General features: G+C 39.3%; 1 protein-coding gene across 2 annotated transcripts in view; it reads right to left on the bottom strand.

Moving 5' to 3' along the window:
- Window positions 1-23,345, bottom strand: part of LOC128892840 (mucin-17-like) — a 181,587-nt gene extending 158,242 nt beyond the window's left edge. For both annotated transcript variants that reach the window (XM_054153408.1, XM_054153409.1), the window contains exon 1: window positions 20,269-23,345. In XM_054153408.1, coding sequence (XP_054009383.1) covers window positions 20,269-20,283 — 15 coding nt within the window. In that variant the 5' untranslated portion in view covers window positions 20,284-23,345. The remainder of the gene's footprint in view (window positions 1-20,268) is intronic.
- Window positions 23,346-23,472: the final 127 nt, after the last annotated feature.

The following is a 23,472-nucleotide window of genomic DNA, read 5'->3' as shown; positions in this document are numbered from 1 at the left end:
CTCACTCACTCACTCACTCACTCACTCACTCACTTCACTCACCTCACTCACCTCACTCACTCACTCACCTCCCTCACTCACTCACTCACCTCACTCACCTCCCTCACTCACTCACTCACTCACTGTCTCCATCCTTGCCAATCATACACTCGTTTACAAACATTCGATCTATCACGCTTCCCGATTCGCGCTCTTCAAATATACTCTCATGCACACCTGATTACGCGCACCATCTTCCCGACTGGCGCGTAATTCGATCTCACAAACGAAAAATTGAAAATTTGAGGTGTCCAGTCGTGGACAAAGTGGGTAAATTCGATGAAAACAAGTGCTGAAGCTATTTTTGTCTGGATGTGATGTTCGGCTCGCGTCCCGCGAGCTGAGTGGGGTTGAACTTGGGTAAAGGGGCGAAACTCGATGGAGAGGTCCACACGTAATTACTGCTGGGAATTGGACAAATGGAAAATGCATTCTATTATTGTGGCAACTCCTGTAAAAGGGGAACAGTTGCCCGGTATGCACATGCTCGAGCACGTGCGCGTGTTGATGTACATAATTTTTGTATACAGCTTGGAAGAACGTTTTGACCGTTTACAAAACGAACGGGAAGTAACTAAAAGCTCAGGCCTACGCGAAACAGAAATTCTAACGTCCACTTAAAGAAAAGAAAATTCTGCATGCGCTCTGTTTATTGCTCTGGCCTTCGACGACAAACAGTCAAGGGTCCTCAGACCTGGTGGTGCCGGTCCGATACTTTAACAGACAGAAAGGGCTGCGCCTCTCAACGGTAGATTCATTTTTGCTTAAATGCACAAGTTTCTGTAGGATAAATGGACAGTAACATAATTCGGGATCGGATATCTCGATGAGACAATGCCAATGCAACGATCAAACTATTTTTTATTTCTCCCGTTTTTGTTGTAAAACTGTTACCATCGTATTCCTGACATTTCTCTGATTAAAACGAGACCAAACACGACGTAATTCGCATCATATTTACTACATGTCTCACCGAAATACAGTGGGTCAAAAAAGTATTGGCACACCCAGTTTTATTGAATATCTTTATAATTTAAAGTAATCTATTAATATTAACTATGTTTATAAGTATCTTTTGACACACATAAATAGTATGTTTATTGAGAGTTCTAAGTTATTTGTTATAAGGAAGTAAAGTAAAAAAAACGAAAAATCTATAGTAAAAAGAGTATTGGCACACGTATGGTTTTGCTGTAAGGACACGTGTACTCGCTTTGGTACGTGACAAATTCGGTTCTAGGAACATAACGATAAACAGAACCTGTTATGAATCTCTTTCTCATTGCCAGTTAACACGATCAGTCTGTGTTTACACTTTGAACAACAATCGTGACTACGAAGAAGAGCGAGTTATCATTGTCCGTGCGAAATAAAATTATTGTATCACACAAAAGCGGTGAAAGTTACCGAAAAATCGGCGATTCGTTAAATTTAAGTTTCTCGGCAGTAAGAAGTGTAGTAACAAAATTTAAGGAAACTGGTAGTGTCGAGAACAAATCGCGATCAGGTCGCACGAAAGTACTTACACCTAGAGAACGAAGAGATATCGTTAAAGAAGCAATAAAAACTCCTTTTGTAAGTGTTAAAAGTTTAGCTGTTGACATCGCAACATATTCGCGAAAAGAAGTGAGTACCGAAACAGTCCGAAATGTTTTATATTCTGCGAAAATTTATGGTGGAGCAGCGAGAAAAAAAACCTGTTCATTAATGAGAAGAATCGAGAGAAACGACTCGGGTTTGCAAAAATATATATAAATAAAACAATGGAATTTTGGAAGACGGTTATTTTCTCAGATGAAAGCAAGTTTAATCTTTTCGGCTCTGATGGAAAAAGATTTGTATGGAGGAAACCGAACACCGAATTAAATCAAAAGAATATTATACCTACAGTGAAACACGGTGGTGGTCATGTCATGGTATGGGGTTGCATGTCGTACCATGGAGTTGGAAATTTGGTTTTTATTGAGGGTAAAATGGATCCAGGCGTCTATATTGACGTGTTGCGAAATAAGTTGTTAACAAGTGCAATAAAAATGGGCATAAACGGAACGTTTCGTTTCCAACAAGACAATGTCCCGAAGCACACGGCAAGAAAAACAAGGGAATAGTTATTACATAATGTACCGAAACAACTCCCTACACCACCTCGATCGCCGGATATTAACCCGATAGAAAATCTTTGGCATATTTTAGATTTAAAAATTCGCAAAACGAAAATTAAAAATAAAAATGGCTTAAAAGCGACGCTTTTCGAAGAGTGGTCAACATTCCATAGGAACTTACACAAAAACTTGTCGAATCGATACCTACCTAATCGATTACATGCCGTAATTAAGACCAAAGGCATGCACACCAAATATTAAGTAAGATCAATATTGTTCATATTGTTTATTATTGTACTATCCTTAACAACACTGTACGTGTGCCAATACATTTTTGACTATGGATTTTTCGGTTTTTTTTTTACTGTACTTCCTTATAACAAATAACTGAGAATTCTCAGTAAACATACGTATTTATGTGTGTCAAAAGACACTAATAAACGTAGTTAATATTAATAGATTACTTGATAGTTTACCGATATTCAAAGAAAACTGGACGTGCCAATACTTTTTTGACTCACTGTAATCCCGGTGTTGGTCGCCATTTTCGCATGTCGCTCCGTCCTCTTCTTCATTCGCTGTCCTTCTCTACACTCGAAGTTTGTTGGCAAAACATTAGAAGATACAGTATCGACCGAAGTAGATATGCAAAATCGGAGACCCAAAACATTGCACTTGAGGTTTTTATATGTTTACACTTGACTCGAGGCGAGCGTCGAACGTAGAAAAGGACAGATAGAGAAAGGAGAAAGAGGTCCGAGAAAAAAAAAATACTCGACTGATGCGTATCAATCGGTTCGGATCGTATTACACCGGTGGTCGGGGTTACTCGGACGATATTACGGGCAAAAGAAATCTGAATGGACTGGCAGCGGTGGGGTGGGTATCCGAGAGACATACAAGGTGTCCCAGTCTAAGTTATACAGAGCTCTAACTCCAAAACTATCGGCCGAATGGAAAATTTCAAAGACGGAAATTGCATGGTAAAATGAGGCTCATGTTTTAGCTGGAAGGAATTTTTGTTAACTTCGTTATTTAACGAGATATGATGGTCAAGTTTCGTTTTTCAAATGGAACTATATATTTTTGTTTATACCATGCGATAGTACTTTTCAAGACGAATTCATTAAGCTTTGATGTATTTACTCGATTTTTATTAGTTTTCAAGATAGAACAACGAGCCTGCATCGACGGAAAGATAAATTTTATTATAATTCAAAATCGTTGCAGTTTATATAAGCTACTCGGCGAAACGTGATTCAGTGCTATAGTGTAATAAAATAGTTGTGGGTTGAAAGGAACGTTGCAATAATAGTACGAGCAAAATTTTATTTTCACGATGAAAAATATCGAATAGAAATAAAAGGGGATTTTTATTAAACAATAAAATAAATTCAGGTAAAATACCGGTGGTCGTATATCTATAAAATAAAATACGATAAAAAGTATAAATACGAGGGACAGATGTTTGGAAATAATAAAAAGAAAGTATCAAACAGGGGACTGTATCTAAACGACTTATTAAATTCATGTGAAATATCGGCGGTCGTGTATTTATCAAACGAAATACTTAATTTTAAAAAGTTAACTTCTTTAAGGCAAGAAAATTGGCAAAGTGAAAACTAAATGCATAATAGATCAAAATTTAAAGGAAATTTTCGCGAAACTTTTCGTCGTTACAGCGCTTTCCTTCCTCGTAGTTGGAAGAAAAAAAAAAAAAAAAACGGAGAGAGTAACGCGAGAGTAAAAGCGTGTTTCGCGTCTTTAGGAAGGACGTTTCGTTAAAAGTTCGATGAAAGTCGATCGGAGGCCGCTCGTTCCCGGGATTCATAGGGTGAATCATTAGTAAATTGAACGAACGTCCTCGTTCGTCGCAATCCGCGAAAAGCCGCGCGCGGAATTAATATTAATGAGTCGTTAATGATCATTGTTGCCCGCTCGACTCCAGGGTCCTTTCCCTGCGCTCGATTTTCTTTCTAAAACGTTCGAGTGGAAATTCGGTTTGGACGACGCGGAAATTTTAACGAAATATCGATTGGCAGTGATAGCGAACCCCCTCTAATTAAGTTTCTAATCTAGAAACTATTTATCGGGATAAATTGGACGTCTATTTCCATACGATTCGAGTGATATTCCGATTTCGTCGGGCGATGATCGAAACAGAAATATATGTGCCAGGCTAGATTGAATGCCCGGAAATGATTTAATGTTGTATCAACTCGACGTTCCGAGGTATGTTTAATTAATTGAACACGCGTTCCAAAGCTAATCGATGCTGGCGACGATATCCAATTCAAGGAAGAGCTTCCAATTACTCGAAACGGGGTATTTATAAATAGAGGTTTGTCTTGAACAAACGAGAAGGATAAATTGTATTCTATGTTCGCAAACTTTTTCTATTTATACGCTACTTTTTTTAGAATATCATCAGAAATGGTGCTCAAGAGAAGTTCGTTTATTATACAACTAGCCGTGACTGTTCAACCGCGTGTTCCTTCGTGAATCAGTAAGTGACTGTCTTTTGTTTTCCGTAACTCGGATGTTTCAATCGATATTTCTCACTGTGAGTACAATAAAATTCGAAGCGATGCGAATTCACCTCAGCAGTCGCGAATGTGTTAAATATAGTTCTGGTATTATTAAATATATTTGCTTTTCGGAAATTGCATTCGCATACGAAAAGGCGCGGCGTTATCGGTGGTCGAAGCGATTCGTTTATCTCGAAAAGGCCCGTAGAAATTTCTAATTAATCGAACAAATATGACCTCCCTAGAAAACGTCGAAATAGACACCGTAATAATCATCATTGAAATTTTCTTTTCGATGGTCGCGGCTCGCCGGAAACCGGTTTCTACCAGCAGCCGCCACCACGTACACGCCGACGATCCCCAGGTGTGTCGCGATTATGCTAGAGGTCGAAACACACGCTCTATCCAGATACCACCAGGGCTCTTTAAATAATACTCTTCACCGACGCAGGATCGCGATTGCGCCGGGCCACGGGCAGGTGGATCGTTCTTGATCGATCGCCCGACGATCGACGGTCGTCGATACAAACTCCCCGTACCTTGACCCTTAAATATATCAATTTTTATTTTTAATTTGCAATGTCGAACCCTCGGAATCCGAAATTGGATTTTCATTGACCCGAATGAGAACGAAATAGAAATAGAAAAATAACTCCAGCGTCTTCCGAGGACAGGTTCGAGCAAATAAAAATAAATACGTAAATGCAGGTCGAGGGACGTGTAACAACGCGAAACAATGGTCAACATTTTTCTTACGCGAGAGACAACGATAGGAAGAGAGATGGCGTGCATCCAACAATGGATGACGCTCGCGATTACGATGATTAACAAGTGGAATATGTGTGTCAGAGTTACTGAAAAAAATATCGTCGGTACCAAGATCGCGCAAGCAAGGCTTCGTAAAAGATCTGATAAGGCGTATCTTATTCACGATAATTTTATCGCGAGTGCCATACGACTAGAAAAATGCGTTTAGGGTTAACGACGTAAACTATTGTCTGGGATATTAGATGTAAACACTGAAAAATCCGACCGTTTGATCCGAGGGGCTATGCAATTGTGTTCGTCGATAATGAGGCCCGAAGAATCGAGAAAGTACCGTAGAACTCTATTGTTTGTTATATTAGGAAAAAAAAGCAATTTGTAACCTTTTGCACTGTTATATTCACTTTTTACTTGTCTACGTAACGACTTACTATCGGATTCGAATACCGACGAGCAATCTGGTTTTGCTGTTCAACCAACCATGACCAAACTGGCCTTATTTACTAACGTTATATGTAAATTATGTATATCCTACATCTGTATTCTCTCAAATATTGAAACCTAGTTGACGTAATTCGCGTAGAGTTTAAGAAGGCCTTTGACTCGGTTAATTGCAACATAACAATCTTTGAATCGCGTGGCCTTCGTATCACTTGTTACTCATTATCCTAGAGTGACTCATGCTTATCAGCCAGATCGCAGATGATTAGATGTAATAACACTTTTTCTTACGGGTCATTTTATTATCTGCAACACGTCGTTCGGAATTTTTTCTTGTACGCGACCTACTCTCGCGTAGAAAGTATAACTCTTTAATCGATGATTATTCAGGACTCTAGAAATATCATTATATCACGATAAATTGTTTAGGTACGTAATTATCAGACTTTCCTGGTTGCAAAGCTCAATCGTATGAATAAACTCAATTTTAATTCGAATCCATTTGAATAATCCCGACTACGATTTGAATGTTCTAACGCGTGTTCTGGTTAGTGTAATAATTCTTTTCCAAACGATTAGTCAAATTGTGCTCCGATACGAGTTATTTGCATTCATCAGCCCCTGGGATTTGAGCCAGGTCCGGGTCGCCACCTTCCCTTGCCAGATGAATGAAGGAGCGATTCTGTGATCTTAATTGCAAAAACATTTGAACGCTCGAGATCCACGCTGCGTATTCAAAACGTTCGGGAACGCGCATTCGGTATATTGGCACATTACCAATGGGAAACGCAGAATCACCGTGTATTAACATACCGCGTTATATCGACGAATCGTAATAGGCCCTGATGGATTTATCTTCGTGTCAAGATCCACGATACAGATACGTGGACGTCTATGAATGTTGGAGCATTAGATCTCTGGCTATTACGTAATAACCAGAGATGGGCGAAATTTCTATGTGGGCGAAAGGTTTCGAATAACGGATAACAGATAAGGAACCGTCTGCTCGTTACTGGTTAGATAAAAATTAATCCCGCCTTTGGAATATTAAACATTCTTTTGCTTCGGAGGTAGTTAGATTATTTTCGGTATATTTCGAAAGAACGTAACAATCGAATGCGTTGATTTTATTCGTTATCGGTTATTCTTTAAAATCTACTATTTCTTTAAAATAACCCATTAATGAAAATGAATGCAAGAAAAATATTTCGTCCACAATTCACCGCTTTCTATTTTTTATTTTCGCGTTTCGAGCACGTTACTTGGCAATTACCGAAGCAAACTCGATTCGAATGGCTTCGACGTGGGGTTATGTATTCGAGTTTGTAAACCTCTACGCGAAAACACAAGGCAACCTGTGTTTCCGAAATCCGTGACTTTGAAGTTTCGAATGGTGTGTTTCGCACGCCCTGATAAGTTGCCAACGAAGTTGTTTAAACTTGCACGATTATGCGCGATGTAAATTTATGGACGAGACAGACAGACAGACAGACAGAGTGAGAGTGAGAGTGAGAGTGAGAGTGAGAGAGAGAGAGAGAGAGAGAGAGAGAGAGAGCTCGCGTGTTGTTTTTAGCGAGTGATTAATACGATAGCGCTGCGACTGTTATTATAAATTTATCGTCATTAAAACGCATTACACTCTTAACGAACAAATGTTATTATGTTAGGTTGTCCCAAAAGTTTCTTCCGTGACTTGCACACAGTTATTTCGTATGGGAGTGTTTCTATAAACAGACAACCTAATTTCTTAGATGTTAATGTCGTAACAGTAACGAAGCAAAATTCGATAATTTAACATTAGACATAATTTTTGAATTTTCTATGTTTAATTCGGCATTATGCACTGTTTACATCTGTTAATAAAAATAAAGTTACCAAGATTGACGAATGTTAACAATCACAGTTATTGGTTCATGTTAATAAAGTTCCATAAAACTACGCGAAATCCTGATGTTTCGTTTGTACAACTTCTGGAGTTGTTTGCCGTGTGCAAACGTCGAGCTTTACAAATATTTAGATACTTGATTCGATAACGTGGAAAAGTTTCGTTTCGTTTCTCTGATAATAATAATATAAATCGTAGAAAAAACTCGTTCGGTCTCTCTCCTGGCACTGAAACGCAATCACGTGTAACGATACTGGGGCAGCCTCGTCAGATTTTGTAACATTATTCGCTGTTTACTCGATAATGCATTTAAGAACGATCGCTGATAAGCGACGCTCGGCTGTAACTCACATAGATAAACTCGAAATAAGCTGACTGTTCTGCGCTCTTTTTTTTTCTACGCGCGTAGGAGGCTTGAGAAATAGTCGAATTATTTTTTAATCTTTAATTTCATTTAATATTCGAATAAAATTGGAATAACATTATTGGAATTAATTAGATTCGATTAAGTTCATTATTTTTTAATCTTCAATTTCCTTTAATATTCGAATAAAATTGGAATAGTAATATTGAAATAATAGAATTGAAATAAAATTACAATAATATAATTATAATAGCACCAGAGTAATATTGCAATACTATTAAAATAATGTTCGCGTACTCAAACATACAGAGTCTATCCCAGCTTTCGTTTTCTAACTTTTTCATTTTCAATCGGACGAAGAAGCAATGTGTAAGTACGTAATCGCACGAATGCGTCTATGTACTCGTCCAAGTACAGTCCGTTTGAAAAGCGAGCAAGCGTAGCTGTGGCGCGTCTTGCATTCAAATTACACACACCGAGTTATCGGAGGAATTCAATTAAGTTGGAATTGATTTAATAAGCATTCGTTGCGACCGACGCGAGACGTATAGCGACGAGTCGGTTAAATGACAAAAGTCACAAGATGAAAATAATTTGCTGCGAACTCACGGAAAAACAGGCGAAATTAATTTTTAAATAAGAAACAAAAATAAAGGATAGATATAGAAATGGGTTTGGTTATTTCCAATTTGAACACACATATTCTGCGTTACTTTCGGTGCTAGCCGCTACACCATATTAATAATATATTACAATTTATACATATACAACCTATACCAATATTTCGCCATCTTATTTCTCGTTTTAATTAAATTCCTAATTCAGTTCTGAGCTTACGATTTATTTCCAAATTAACTATTACATACAATTCGTGAATCGATTCAGTACTTCCTCCCACTTAGCATCTCGCATTTTTCTATTTTTCCACAATCATACGTAACACGATTTAATTGCCCCCTTCCACTATTGCACAGCAGAAAATAATTTTCAAGGCTTTATCCGTGCACGAATTAGCGTACTTTCTCTTGTGAATCGTTTCGCTCGATTCCACGCCTACCCAGTCGCCGATCTCGCCAATATTTTAAATTTAAATTAAATTTACATTAAGAATCATAAAGTTGTTAAGTACTCGCCGTATTCCAGTCTATTGTCGTCGAGCCTTGGTTATTCGTCTATTATTCGCCTCCGACGGCGTATTTACGTTCGAATTAATATTAATGCCGATTTTATGCACGCGAATAAATTATTTATTCGACGCGTGGACGGTCGGGAGCTCACCACGTTGCAACGAAATTAACGAGTGCGCGCGTTAATGAAAGTATGTGGCAAACAGATCGAGCAAGAGGAGGAACTCGAAACACGTTAAGTAATAAAAAGCGTAACGCAAAGGGATTCAACGAGAAAGCTTCGAGCAAAGAGCGCCGTAGAAAATCTTCCCATTGAACGCTGAGAAAGCACGATTTTACGATCATGGCGGATGGATCGATCGCAGCGAGATCAATTGTGATTAAAATAGGCTATAGTCCCATCTACCCTTTAAACGCGGAGAAATTTTTCTTTCGAGAAAGGAATCCCTATTTTCTTTCTAAATTGATTCCCTCTGACGAAGTCTTTCTAATTGGAATCTTCATGATTTTTTTACGGCCAAAGTACTCGACATAAACTTTTGAAATTTCCTAGGGTTATTTACACATACTTATACAAAACTCTTTAAAATGTTCAACCATCCTCCTGAATTTATTTACAGGTTACGTGCAATATAGTTGGATAGAAATATTTTAAAGACTTGTCAAGTAACAAGAACAAAACAAAGAACCTATTTTCTAACCCAGGAAAAATGATCCATTCAAGGATTAAAACGGGAGTCTTTGAATTGCAATGCAACCACACTTTTTCGATTGCTCTGCTCTCCGAAAGAAGAACTTCTTTTTCCTAAGAATAAAATTCCAATTTTCATCGGACGTCAGCGATGGGTGGCATCTCTGACGCGAGAAGAAAAATTATTTACCTATAACAGGCGGGAATACCATTTTCACCGCGTCAGAATGACGCTGATTGCGACGATGAGTTAAGAATGCGATCGATAAGAATGCGATTCATCTCTGGGAATGTCGACGTAAGCGAAAAGAAAATTCCACCGGCGAAACGTTTCAGAGGCACGAACCACCGAGTTATCTATTAGCGAGGCAAGGTACTCCGCTCGTCGTTGTCCTTCGCTTTCGACGTTGTAACAGTATTACAGCGAAATTCAGTGACTCTCGGCTGTTATGCTCTTGACCATAATCGTGATAACTGCGCCAGCAAATGTTGCCGTTACGCACTACATCCTCGATGCTAAATGCGCGTCCCGAAAGGCCATTAAAACTCACGGGGGGGATATATAAAGCTCCGTCGACGTGGAAAAAAACGCATTAGAAATTGAAACTGACGTGAAAGTAATATTTCGAAATTTCACTGCTCGTTCGTTGGAAATAATCATTGCTGAAACTATAACCGTCGACGCAGTATCGGACATCTATTCTTATTCCCAATTTATACGGCGAGTACCGTCTAAGAGTTGCGAGGCTATTGAGATTGGAAGCTTTGAAAATAAGAATAAAAGAGAAGTATTCCACTCTAGTCTATTATTTTATATGTATAATCTATTCTACTCTACCTTACTCTATTCTATCTGAATTATATTGTACCTATAATCTAATCTATTTTATTTAGACCATATCTATAATCTTATAGACTACCCATATATATTTGCTCAAACGAGAAGTAATTTCCAGAAACATTTCCCACCGTGGTCGTTCTTGAGAAAAATCGCAATATAGTTAGTCCGTAACGGAGACGATTCTTATTTTCGATCGTATTTGTCGCCTCAAGGGTGACTCCTCGTTCGGTATTCATTAGCGTGAAAAAAAAAAGAAGAAGCGCGAAATGCGTTGAATAAATGTATGTTAAGCATCGCGCTTTGCATTCCAAAAGCGTGGGACATTACAATACTCTGTATCGCTATGTTGCTCTTCTATTTACTTTTACGTATCCTTCGAAATCAATAACGGCTAGGCGATCGAACGGCAGTTTTGCTCCTACGGAAGCCGGCTTTATAATACTTTAAACGAGGTCAATTGCTTCAATGATTTCTTTCCAACGATTATTCGAACGAACCATTAAGAATTCCTCCTCGATTGGATGGAATACATTTTCCATATTAAACGCGCAAATTAATTTACATTTAACGATAACTCGTCAACTTAGGCGAGCAACTTCGACGTTCGAAGCCTCTTGAATATTTTCGATTACGATAACTCGACATTAAACATTAATTATTCTCCCGTAATCATTCTTCTACACAGATACTTTTAATAAAAAATATTGCACGATTTTACAATTAGAAATAATTGCAACGATTACACGTTTACATCTGAACTATTCGTACGCGCAATAGAACAACGATACTACACTCTAATTTTATTATCAATTTAATACGACCGTGATCGCGTCGGATAAAATGTTCGTCGTAAATTTAGCTCGAAGAACATTTTGCATTTTTTTTTTGTCCATGATACTTCGCGGAAAATATTTCTTCCATTATTTATGCGAGATAACAGTCCATTAGTGTTGAATTGATAACGGGCTTTGCTCGCCGTTATCAGAGTACGTACAATTATTCTAACATTCGCGAGCGACGATATATTTCGCGCTCCCGCTGATGCGCGTCTCGATATAGTTTCTCCTCTTTTAATATTCCGTTCCACGTCGATTACCATTATTAATTACGTAAACGTAATTACGCGTTCGCATTGTGCCGATTAACAACGAAGTCAAGACGGAGGTCATTTGATTTAATTCGATTCCCTTTATTTAGGATATTAGCTTCAAACTTTCACGCGATATTAATTATCCATCCCCTCCCACCCGCGCTCAATCCCCACCTCGCCAAATGCTTGGCAATTTGATCTACAGAATTTAACAAGGAAACTGCTTTAAACCCGGGACGACTTGATGGGTCTCGACTGACCCAGCGCGTTTCCAGATTATTTGCTTATTTTCATTATACGCGGTCGTCGACCTTCGATAAACCGATTCGATCGATTGAAAATTAGGAAAATGAAAAATGTACACCGTCCGTAAATATATGCGTTGATGAACGCATAAATAACTACTAGGGAATTTGTCGTTTCTAAATTTTGTTTCGAGTATTTCTATTCTAATTCTACTTCTATTTCTGTTGCGTATGTATGTTTGAGGTGTTGACTTTGAAAGTGGGCCAAGTCTATTTTGTGGAAAATATGAGTTGCGTTTTCCCTTTCAAAATCAAAGCCTTATTTAGAATATTGCTAGTAACCATTCAACGAAAACTTGAGTGCACGTAACCCCCGTAATGGTCGGAAGGGGAAGAGAGAAACCTGTACGTCTCATTGAAAGACGTTTGCTCGCATGTAACGACTGACGAACAGTGGTCTTGCGCCTAGGAAAAGAAATAACAGTGCCAACGCACAACACGCTCGCGCCGCACAGAGCCCGATTCCACGTTGAATTGATTTCATAACTTTCATACTTGAAAACGCGGTCAGCTAGACTTTCTGGCGCGACTGTACCCCCTCCCCGACTAATTTTGCCGATTAGAATTTTAGCATGTCGTACAGTCCGCGATGAAAACCGCTTTTCACTACCGGCGGACAATCGGCCGCGCGGCACGCGCACCGTTGCACTTTTATTTTGTAATTATTACGACCAAGTTCAAGCCACCCGGCTGAGACATGCAAATCCGCGGGTCGAAAACGACTTTCTCTCTCTCCTGGTACACGTGAAGTTTCCACGGAGCTACCGTAAACCCGACGCGTAAACAACGACGAATTTATTTCGATGCAACTTTCCAGCACGAGTTACTATCATTAACCGGGGGAGAGTTGCCTAACGCGCACGCGGGTCACCTAAATCCTGCATCGTCTATTTCTTTGTTCCTACTAAATACAAGTGCAGGAACGATGTTCGTGTGCCTTACAAAAATGAAATAATCTAATTTTCTTGTGCGTGTTTACATTTTACTAGAAGTATTTACCGCTGATTATTATTTACTTTTTATAATTATTGAAGATAGATCGAGACGATGGAACTACAATTTATCCAGAGTTAAATAAGTTAGAAACAATCGTGGCAACTCTCTCCCATTAACATTCGAGTTTCTTTCAAAACGACGTACCGCCGAGTCGTATATAATTGGGTTCGACGATCGTTTTTCTTCCTCGTTCGACTCGTTATCTTGATCGAACGAAAGCCTCTTATCGGCTCTTTATTGTGATGAGTAACGACCGCACGCGATCAAACAAATCCGAACGCATCAGTCGGCGTAATAGTTTACGGAGAGGAGAAAGGCGACACGATGGAACAACGATAGATGCAACCTCGATACTTGCACGCGAACATCGTTGCGTTGACAAGTGAAAGGGATGACTGCTTAGGAACCAGAGTGAGCGCGAATATCGGGCCGCAAACGAGTCAAATCTTTCTTAACAAATTTCGAATAAAGAATAAAATATTGCCCCACCTCTGCTGTTGCGTCAGTGGGTCTTGCTAGCTACCTCGATATTTGCACGAATCTCGATACTTGCAACTCCCCTTTCGAATGTGTAAATAGAAACGAATCAAATTTTGCCCCATCGTAATTATTGTACCGGATGGGGGCTCCATATTGGCTAGCCCGATAATTGCGCGAATCTCGATACTTGTAACTTTTCTTTCCAGTATCGAGGGTCTGGCGTATCGTGTTCCATTAAAAAATTTCTTTCGTCGAGCATCCAGTCCCCCGAGGTTGGATGGACCCTTTGATTCACCGTTCGCGAAATAATATCGCAAGAAGCGTTCCATTGTTCGCGTCAAATCGAGACACTTGTTTCTCGAAGTCCGCCCTCGCGGTGCAATTTACTCCGTAAAGTATGGTGAGCTCTGCGAAGCTACAAAAGTAAATTCCATTAAGGCAGTAACGGGGTACTTTCCTTTAATGTCGTTAGCAGGAAAGAGCGGGAACGAGCAGCCGAGGGGAAGGGAGATCACTAAGGTACGAACCACGCCGAATCAACCGAGGTTGGGACTACTTGGTCAATTTTTCTGTATTCTTCTACCTATCGGAATGGAACGTTAATGTTCAGATAATAATCTACATTCTAATAGTAATATTCGAATAAGGTTATTCGTATCTTGGTACGATTAAATTAAAAGTACTTAATACTTATACTCAATACTCAATACTCAATACTTAAATACTTAAATACTTAAATACTTAAATACTTAAATACTTAAATACTTAAATACTTAAATACTTAATTCTCTAGTAATACTTAAAAGTCTGCGAACCTTCTTTCAAATTTACCCTAGTACTCCAAAACTCATAAAATATTCGAATATCGGTATACTATATGAAACAATGTCACAGATAAAATAAAGATTACTAATCGTAATAACGTCTTCATCGCGTCAGGTTAACTCAATCTAAACTGATTTTATGGTTAGAAATCGATAAACCGTCAGCAGTTGATTCACATTCCTTTCGAATAATTAATTTTGTTATACGTTCGTGAAAAATGAAACTCGTCTAACGCGTTCGCTACGATGCGTCATATAATAAGCGTGATGCGCCAATTCTCTTGAGAGACCAGGCCATCGCGTATATGCGTGACAGCGATGATTTTCCATTTTATGTCCGTATAAACAAATCAAGTACAAACCAGAGACTTGCAACACCACTGCCCGTGGCACGTTATCGTGAACATTCGGTTAGCCTATTTAATGCACGTACGTGTTTATTTGCGCATAGTAGAAAGCATAGAATGCATTATATAAAATTACTGGAAATGTAGCGCGGTCTGCGGCGAACGGCTATCCCAACTGAACGGTGGTAAGTATTAACGACATTTCGGTTATATTTCAACCCTGATTACGCTCTAACCTAGAAACCTATTTCCCACAAATATACAGGGTGATTCTAGAAACTGGGCCAAGCTGTAGCTCTTTTCTAAACGAAGACACGAACAATAGTGCGGGGAGAAAAAGTTGAATTGCACGGGGAAACTTTTGATAGATAAAAAAAGCAAAGCTGCCTTTCGATGGTTCACCGATTAGCTTCTCCTTAGAGTAACCTACTTTCATCCTTCGCGAATCGAACATTTTATTCGGTAATAAGAAAACAGATTTGAAGTAACGAACGACTGTGGTGTTTGAAATAATTTATTCGTGTATTGAGAATAAAAATTATTTCCTCTTTTATCGAATAATAAAAAGACAGATTTGAATCACAAATGGCTGTAACATTTTAAATAATTTACTCATATGTTCTGAATAAAAATTATTTCATCTTTTATTCAATAACAAACAAAAACAGATGTGAATCACAAATATCAGTAGCATTTTAAATAATTTACTCACGCGTTTCAGATACAAACTATTCCCTCTTTTATCTATAATTACAAATAATTACAATTAAGCGATTACTCGAGCGATTATTCAAACAGAAATCCCCGGACTCGAATAAATTTTAATTGCGGATCGAATATCACAGATAAATTATCGACTAATTCCCTTTGACGTTGAAAGAACGTGAAATTTATCCGGTTTTTGTACCACCCAGGAGGTTGCTTTTACGCTGTAACCAAAAGTGTGCTTAACGTCGCGATCATTATTCGAATTCAAGTACATTTACAAAGGGGCGAGAGGGCTCGCGCGCGCGCGCGCGCATCACCACACCACCTATTGTCGAGGAAGCACCTGTCCCTCTCGGTTCGTTGAATTTGACTCGAAGATGTACGCGTGTATGTAACACGCGCGCACGCTTACCAGCGGGTTCTAGTCGCGAAGATACACACGCGTCGAGCTCGAGAGAAAAAGAGAGAGAAAAGGCATGCAAACACGGCGAGTATGCGACCACATGTAACGAAATATCCTATGCACGGCCGATTACCGAGTGAATTAACGAGGGAACAAACAAATGCAGTGCGCGTCCTGTAATTCACGGTACAATCGTGTAAGCGGCGATTTCTCGTCCAACGGTAAGTCGAGAACGAGAGAGAAAATTTATTCTCCCGGTTATCGTTTTCAAAGATTCATGAAACACGCGCGTTACTCCATGGAGGAAATAATTATTTTTGCATTTTTCTTCTAAATTTATTTTTTTTAATGGCTAGCTAGCGGAAGTATATACTATTGTGGAGATTAGCATCTCCGAGGTAGTTTATTGTGTTTAGCACACGTTTCTGCGATGTTAAAACTGTTTCTGGTTTCAAGTTACCGCGCCGGATTTGAGAAGAAAAATAAGTAGAATTATTATTCAATTCGGTTCTGATAACTTGCTACCCCGGTTTGAGAAGCACTGGCCTGATGGATAATACAGTCCCGTGTACACGTGCACCTAACCGAGTTGCGCGACTAAGCAGATGCCAATATGAACTGCTGGTTTTGTCCGTTTCGTATTTATGAACATAAGGTCATAAAATTCAGGTTCTCGTGATACATTTATTTACGATAATCAGGTCAACGGAACTGATAGCCTCTCCTATAAACCCTTTCAAAACAAAAGGGTACGTCCAATTAATCGACAAATCTTGACAGTAACGAATTTTGACTGTACCGCGAATTAAAATTTTTAAATTTCCAATGACTATGAAATTTTTCATTTAAACTCCAAATGCTAAATACGACGAGGAAAACACTTCCATGACCAACTACAGAATTGATTAAACATTTCTAACGAGTATCTCGAGGTAATTATCGTACGAGCATTTATCACCTTTATTTTGTGACAAGCTTCCTCGCATACAAGTTAAAGGATCGTAATTTTGCAGTCTTGATGATATTACTATATATTTTACGTTTCTACTATTCAATTTACTAAACAAATTTTAGTAGATGCTTGTTAAATATTAAATTAGCATCGTAACGTTTACCGATTTGAAAAGACAACGCGAACAACGTGAAATAAATATTAGCTCGTTCCAAACAGCGAAATTATCACCCTTTAATCGACATATTATATTACATAAATCTCCGGGGAGAAAATGATTGCCGTGAGAAGCGTTTTTGTTTTTGTCGTACGTACACAGCGCACCCGAAGTCTGCGCGAGTTATCGACAACGTGAATTACGGAGCTCGAGCGACTAAATTCCGAGTTTAATCTCTTTAGAGATGTCGTATAACGCGATGAGTTTGTATAACATTGAAATCCTTAAACGTAAATATTGCGACGCCAGTTGTGCTCGCGGACAGGCATGACGCAATTTTCACGTTTCGAAAATAGATCTTTTATTGAAATATACATTTCGAATATAACCGTGCGAGAATAGTTGGTCGCCTTTTCGAAATAGAAAAATAATAGCAAATATATTTACGTCCTTGTTAAAAATAGCCAATACGAATTCTACGATTATGTTCACCGAAATATTCGAAACGAAAGTGTGGTTTAGTTTTACTAGCTGCTTTAAAAGTATCACTTTATCTTGTTCCAACGTTATGCAAGATTTAGAGGGAAATATTTTATATCGCGAGTCATACGTTATATACAAAAGTTAGTAGTTATTGATTTTCAAATTTCTTGTTGAATTAAAATGAACACTGATTTATTCCGTGATTATATGAAATGTAAGGGAAAAGATTCCTTCTGAAAGGCCTCCATCGCGAAGTTTAAAATGCGGACCGCCAAAAGTTGATGGTTACGCCACTGGCATTTTTCTACACACGTGTGTACGTGTATTCGATGCATGGAATCGGTACGAATCGTTCGACACGAAGCGTCCAGACTCGCGGAAATTACAGCCAAGGTAAAATACAATGTTTTGTTATTTTTGTTACGACTCTCGTGAAAACATGAACTCGCGTACGTATGCGTACGCAGGGACGGGACATTATTTTAATCGCGATCCAAGCATTATTTTATCCTATTCGCAGAATAAACAAATATAACAAACAAATACGATGTTGTTGTGCAAAGGTTGGCTTTGTTCGGCGAACGATTAAATTCCAAATACGCTGTTGATTCAAATTTAATTAAACTACTGAACGTACAATGTGGCCGTCGGAATTATTATTATTAAACGTGGATGTTGCATCAAACGTGAATTATTCAAACCGAACGTAATTTGGCTTCGTTCGACGTTAAAGAACTCGTTAATCGTTAATATCGAGTCAATGTTTAATCGGACGAGAAAAACTGCAGAATTCCACGGTTACGAAAATGATCAAAGTTTAGAAGTATTCGATGTTTCCACGAACATTATTTTCGTCGTGTTTCACGTACACTGCGAATAGCTATGCTTCGTATAAATATATAATTTTATTACGTCATAGACGCTCGGGAGTGCAGGTCACAGAGGGATGGGAATTTTCGTTGGCGCACTGATTATTATTACATCCACCGGTAAGCATATTTTACAGTTTCTATTTCCCGTCTCAAAATCCACCGAGGAAGAAAAAACGTAAAACGAAATTTCAAAGGGCGTTAAATAGCTCGTTGGAAACGCACACTTTATTCGGAGAAAAATCCAGAGGGAATATTTCAAGTCGCCATTTGCAAGGGTGAGGGGGGAGGATGGGCAGACTGGGGGGGGGGAGGGGGGCAACCGCGACGAAAAAGCTGCACGAGTTTGTTGTTTCCTCGTTACGAGGAAAAGACAATAGAGAGCGCATCGTTCGTGTATTATGTACTCCGTCGAGTTAAGATAACAAAAATGACGCTCACCGAGGCGGTTCTGATACAATAATTACCAGCCGTGACTCGCGACCCCGCGTTATCGATTTAATTCTCAAATGTACATTTTCAATTCGTCCACGGAAACACAGAGAAAGCGGAAAGAGGGAGGAATTGCAAAAAAAAAAAAAAAAAAAGAAAAACGGTTTCGCCAACGAATCGGTGAACCGAAACGCGTACGAGTGGTAAATACATAACGCGAGTTTAATCATCGGCGTGCAACGTAAGCAAACTGAAGTCAAAGTGGGTATATAAAAAAAAAAAACAAAAAAAAAAAACAAAAAAAAAAGAAGAGAGTACAAACCGACAATAATAAAAGCTGTCCGTAGCTCCTCGACCCAATCGTCCAATTCCACGGAACGTTACAAAATATATTTTTCCCACGGCGACGACTCGACGCGCACGCTTTTAAAATTTCCTTTAAACGGACGACGGTCTATTTATTCACCGGTGTACCATACTATTTCATCCTAATAATAACGGGAAGCACTTATCGATTCGTGTCTTGCGGACGCGTGCACGGAACAGTGCTGTTGTGTTATTCCCTTCTATCTTCCTTCCTTTCGTGATTCTATTTGGAATATGATGGTAACGCTTTTGTACGGCCCGTGGATTAAATTTCGACGAAATAGGAAAGTTACTAGTGGCGAACAAATTTCTGGAGGGGGGGGGGGGGGTGATATAATTTATCATTAAATAGTCGTTAGGACAATGCGAGTCGAGGTGGCTGTGTTAAATCGGGTTAAGGCACATCTATAAATACCTCACTAACTGAGAATGAGAGAATACGAAAGGAAGGGAGAGAGGGGGAGAGAGAGAGAGAGAGAGAGAGAGGCACAAAGTGTGCTAGCAAAAGCACGAGAAGCAGAGAAAGGACAAATACGCGAAGACGAAGTGGGAACGGGAGGGAGGGAGCGAGATATGTAAACTGAGAGAGAGTAAGCGAACACACGAACAAGTCGGAGAGAGATACAGAACCCACAGTGGAGGGGAGAGACAAGAAACGTGCGAGAGAAAGACGGATAAAAGCAGAGTCGCAAAGTTGACAGAGAAAATGAAAATGAAACAGAGAAAGACGACGCGATGATAACGGTTGAGGGGAGGATTGGGATGGCAATAGTAATCAGTCCGACTAATAGTGCGGGCACATCGAAGATACACACAATTGCATTCGTTGCCAGATGTCTAACTACACGATCACCCTCCCCCCTCTTCTACCCAACGAGTACCCCTTCCCCCACTCGTCACCACGCTGTCACTTCTGCATTACGGACGAGCAGCGAGGAGAACACGAGTAAATTCGAGGATATACCGACGAGAGAATGAAAAAGACGCGCCGTAACTCCGTAGCCTGTTCACCGGCACTCCGGACAACTTTGTCATTTTATTATTTTAACGATAACTTAACAAATATCACTCACCTCTATCTTATCCATTTCTTTGCTGCACGGCTGACACTCACTATTCCCACAGTCATCTAGGATCCTTTGGCACACACACACTGACGGCACATAGCGCGGATATGACACGAGCTACACACGAGCGCGGTGTGCGTGTATCGAAACGATATAGGTTTGACGCGCGCGGACCAGCGACTCACGGTGCGGCGCACGCCGCTGTCCCATCAAGACTACTTTGTATTTACTCTAATTATGTGACGTCACGGATACACTGCTCTCCCCACCACTAGCCGCCGGAGGTACCCGACCGCTCGCGAGCGCGACCGAGCGGCGCCGAGCCGGAGCGAGCAACGCGCATGGCGCGACTACCCAGTCACCTGTCGTCTCTCCTCGTTCTCGTAGAACCACGTAGAACGCTCGGTGCAGTAACATCGTGACGAGCTTGTGATTTTCATCCTTGTGTGGATATTTTACCGATCTTTAGTACTCGCGATCGCGTAGAAACTCTCAAACGATCGCGATAAACACCCTCCGCAACGACTCGGACTCCATTGGATTCGTACAACGACGAAGCCCGTTGCCATCGACCGTACGACCGATTTTTGTGGTATAACCTTAACATTTGTGCTACTTGTGGTTTGTCAATCGTCGCGTTTTCAGGACTGTAAGATCGAAAGTAGTAAGATTGAAAGTGATCGTCCACCTGCATCGGGGAATAACATTCAATATTTATCCGATCTCAGGACTGTAAATTGACTCGATACGAACGGTAAACGTTTGACGTTCGTAGGATGCAAATTCGCGATAAAACAGCCCGTTTGTGAGTGCAGACTATTCGGAATGACGTGTCGCCAAGTATAAAAGGCTATCGTTCCAAGAATACAATATATTTTGTGGTTACTTTATCGTGCTTGCTATACGTCACGCGTCTACAAAGTTTGCAAAACTGTTTCACGAGTTATTTTAATCTTCGCGATCGATGGCCGGTACGTTTACGTTTGTTAATTTAAAAATAAAGTAAAGAAAAAGTAAAGAATATAAATAATTAGTCTTTTCTATAACAAGATAACAAAAAATGCCGGGTGATAGAATTTACGTAACGAACGACTAGGCTTCCAATTGAAAAGCTAACTATTTATCTAAACGATTTATCCAGTTGTTTCGTTTCAATTAAAGAAATCAATTAAAGAAATCATTTATCTCGCGTGCAGTGAACTACGTCGATAAGAGAGAGTGTACAATAAATGACACCATCGTTGAAAAATCGTATTTGTTTGTTCCATTTATTACCCAAAGCTCATTTCCAGTTTCCAGTTTTCATAAAACTAACATTACCCAATGTCTATTCACTTTTTTTGCGAACGTATAAATTACACAAATCGACGTCTACCGACAGAGTAGACAAATTACATATTCCCAGACACAATGCTTCGCATGATAACATTCTTTCTTATCGTTTCGTACAATTTTAACAGACTTACGATGCTTCCGCATTCGCGACATAATTCCCCTCTTTCATTTATTAACCATTTCTTTTTTCTTTTTTTTGTCTTTTATAACTTTCATACGTCATAGGACTGAGGTTTACGTGTTGTTCCAGACAAAGATTGTGTTGCAGCGAAAGGCAACGTGCACGAGGAAATAGGAAGGATATATTTATATATGTATATCATATATATTTACAATAAGCGTTAGAAGAAGTGTGTTGTTTTAGGTGTTGACAGACGGATTTTAGGCCTATTTCGCGAGACACTGATTCGCACAGCGCTAGGGTTTAGCAAACTAGATGCAGATTGGTATAAATTTAATTGTAGTAATTGTTTCGTTGTTGGTTTTTCTTTTCATTACGTTTTCTTTTTTTTTTTTTTTCGTTCGGACACTTTTCCTGACTTTCCATTACAGTAGTTTAATAAGAAGGAGAAAATGTTGAAGGAAGCGTACCCGATTGAAAGACGCCAATGGCCGTCAATGAACGTTTTTATATTCGAATCGAGGAAGATGCTTACGCACGAGAAATAAAGTGCTTTAGGGCGTTGAAAATAGAGAACTCATTTGCGGCGCGTTGTGCGAAGAAACTGGATTCGTAGGATCGATGCAAAAGTAACAAAAAAAAGAAGTTGACGAAACGAGAGACAAATAGAAAAATTGTCGATACATATTTTATTATCTTTATGGGTAGTTCGGTAAGGAAATATTCAATTAACCATGTTTCCCTTTCAAAGTATATCAATTTCCGTGTTCTATCGTCGCTTTTTATTATTTCTGCATCGAATTAACTTGAAAGAGTGTCAAAGACTAGAAATCGAGAGCAAAGCAAAGCTCGTATAATTCCAAATCGATCTACTTAAACCTGTGCAACGGAGATAGATGTGTCATGGCCGTTACGAGAGGCCCATTGTGCGAATTATGCACATATCACGATCAATTAGAAATATATCGATGCTAGAACGATCGGTATCTGTCGACGAAACTATATTAACCGAGGATCAAACAAATTATATCAATGTCACCCTTATTTCTCCGCAACCTTTGATCAGCAAACGATGAAATACGTGAATAGTCGTGGAATTCTTTGGAAATATGAAAACGATTGACACGGCGTCCTGCTATGGGATCTTCGAACTTTGTAAAACCGATTACATTAGTTTTGCACTTTTCAACACTTGACAATCGAATAGACAGAATGTTACCGATCTTCTAGCACTATTAACGACTCAACACGACAAGTAACAGTTTTATTGCGACGAGAATTATAATTGACGCTACGCGACGCGATCGAGAAGAAGCGACAAGTGCACCGCTGGTCAAACTGTAAAATTGGAGGGAAACGTTCCGAACTTTGCAGCGCCACTAAACCACTTCCGCTATCTAGTTTCGAACGCGGGAACTACGACGAATTTTTCTCGAAAGATTTCCACTGTCTCAAGCTTTAAATATGTGTCATAGGGCATAGAAGGTAACGTATGTATTTTGTTTTGTGGAATTCAGTGCTGATTTTGTTTCGAATCGTTTGATCATAGATATATCGTTATAGGAAAGTCATAGGCCGGAAGTGGAGATGTGCCACTGTTGGAAAGAGAAGAGAAATCTCGTTGATTTATCTATCTTTGTCTACTAGAGCATACTCTGTAAGTCAAACTATCGTTGGCTATTATAAATTAAATATTACGTATTTATAAAATTATATTTTATATCATAATATCGCGGTTATGTCACGCATTTATG

The sequence above is a fragment of the Hylaeus anthracinus genome, unplaced genomic scaffold (genome assembly GCF_026225885.1).
Source record: "Hylaeus anthracinus isolate JK02 unplaced genomic scaffold, UHH_iyHylAnth1.0_haploid 2, whole genome shotgun sequence".
NCBI lineage: Eukaryota > Metazoa > Arthropoda > Insecta > Hymenoptera > Colletidae > Hylaeus > Hylaeus anthracinus.
The sequence above is the reverse complement of the archived record's forward strand: the minus strand, read 5'-3'. Positions and strand labels throughout refer to the sequence as shown.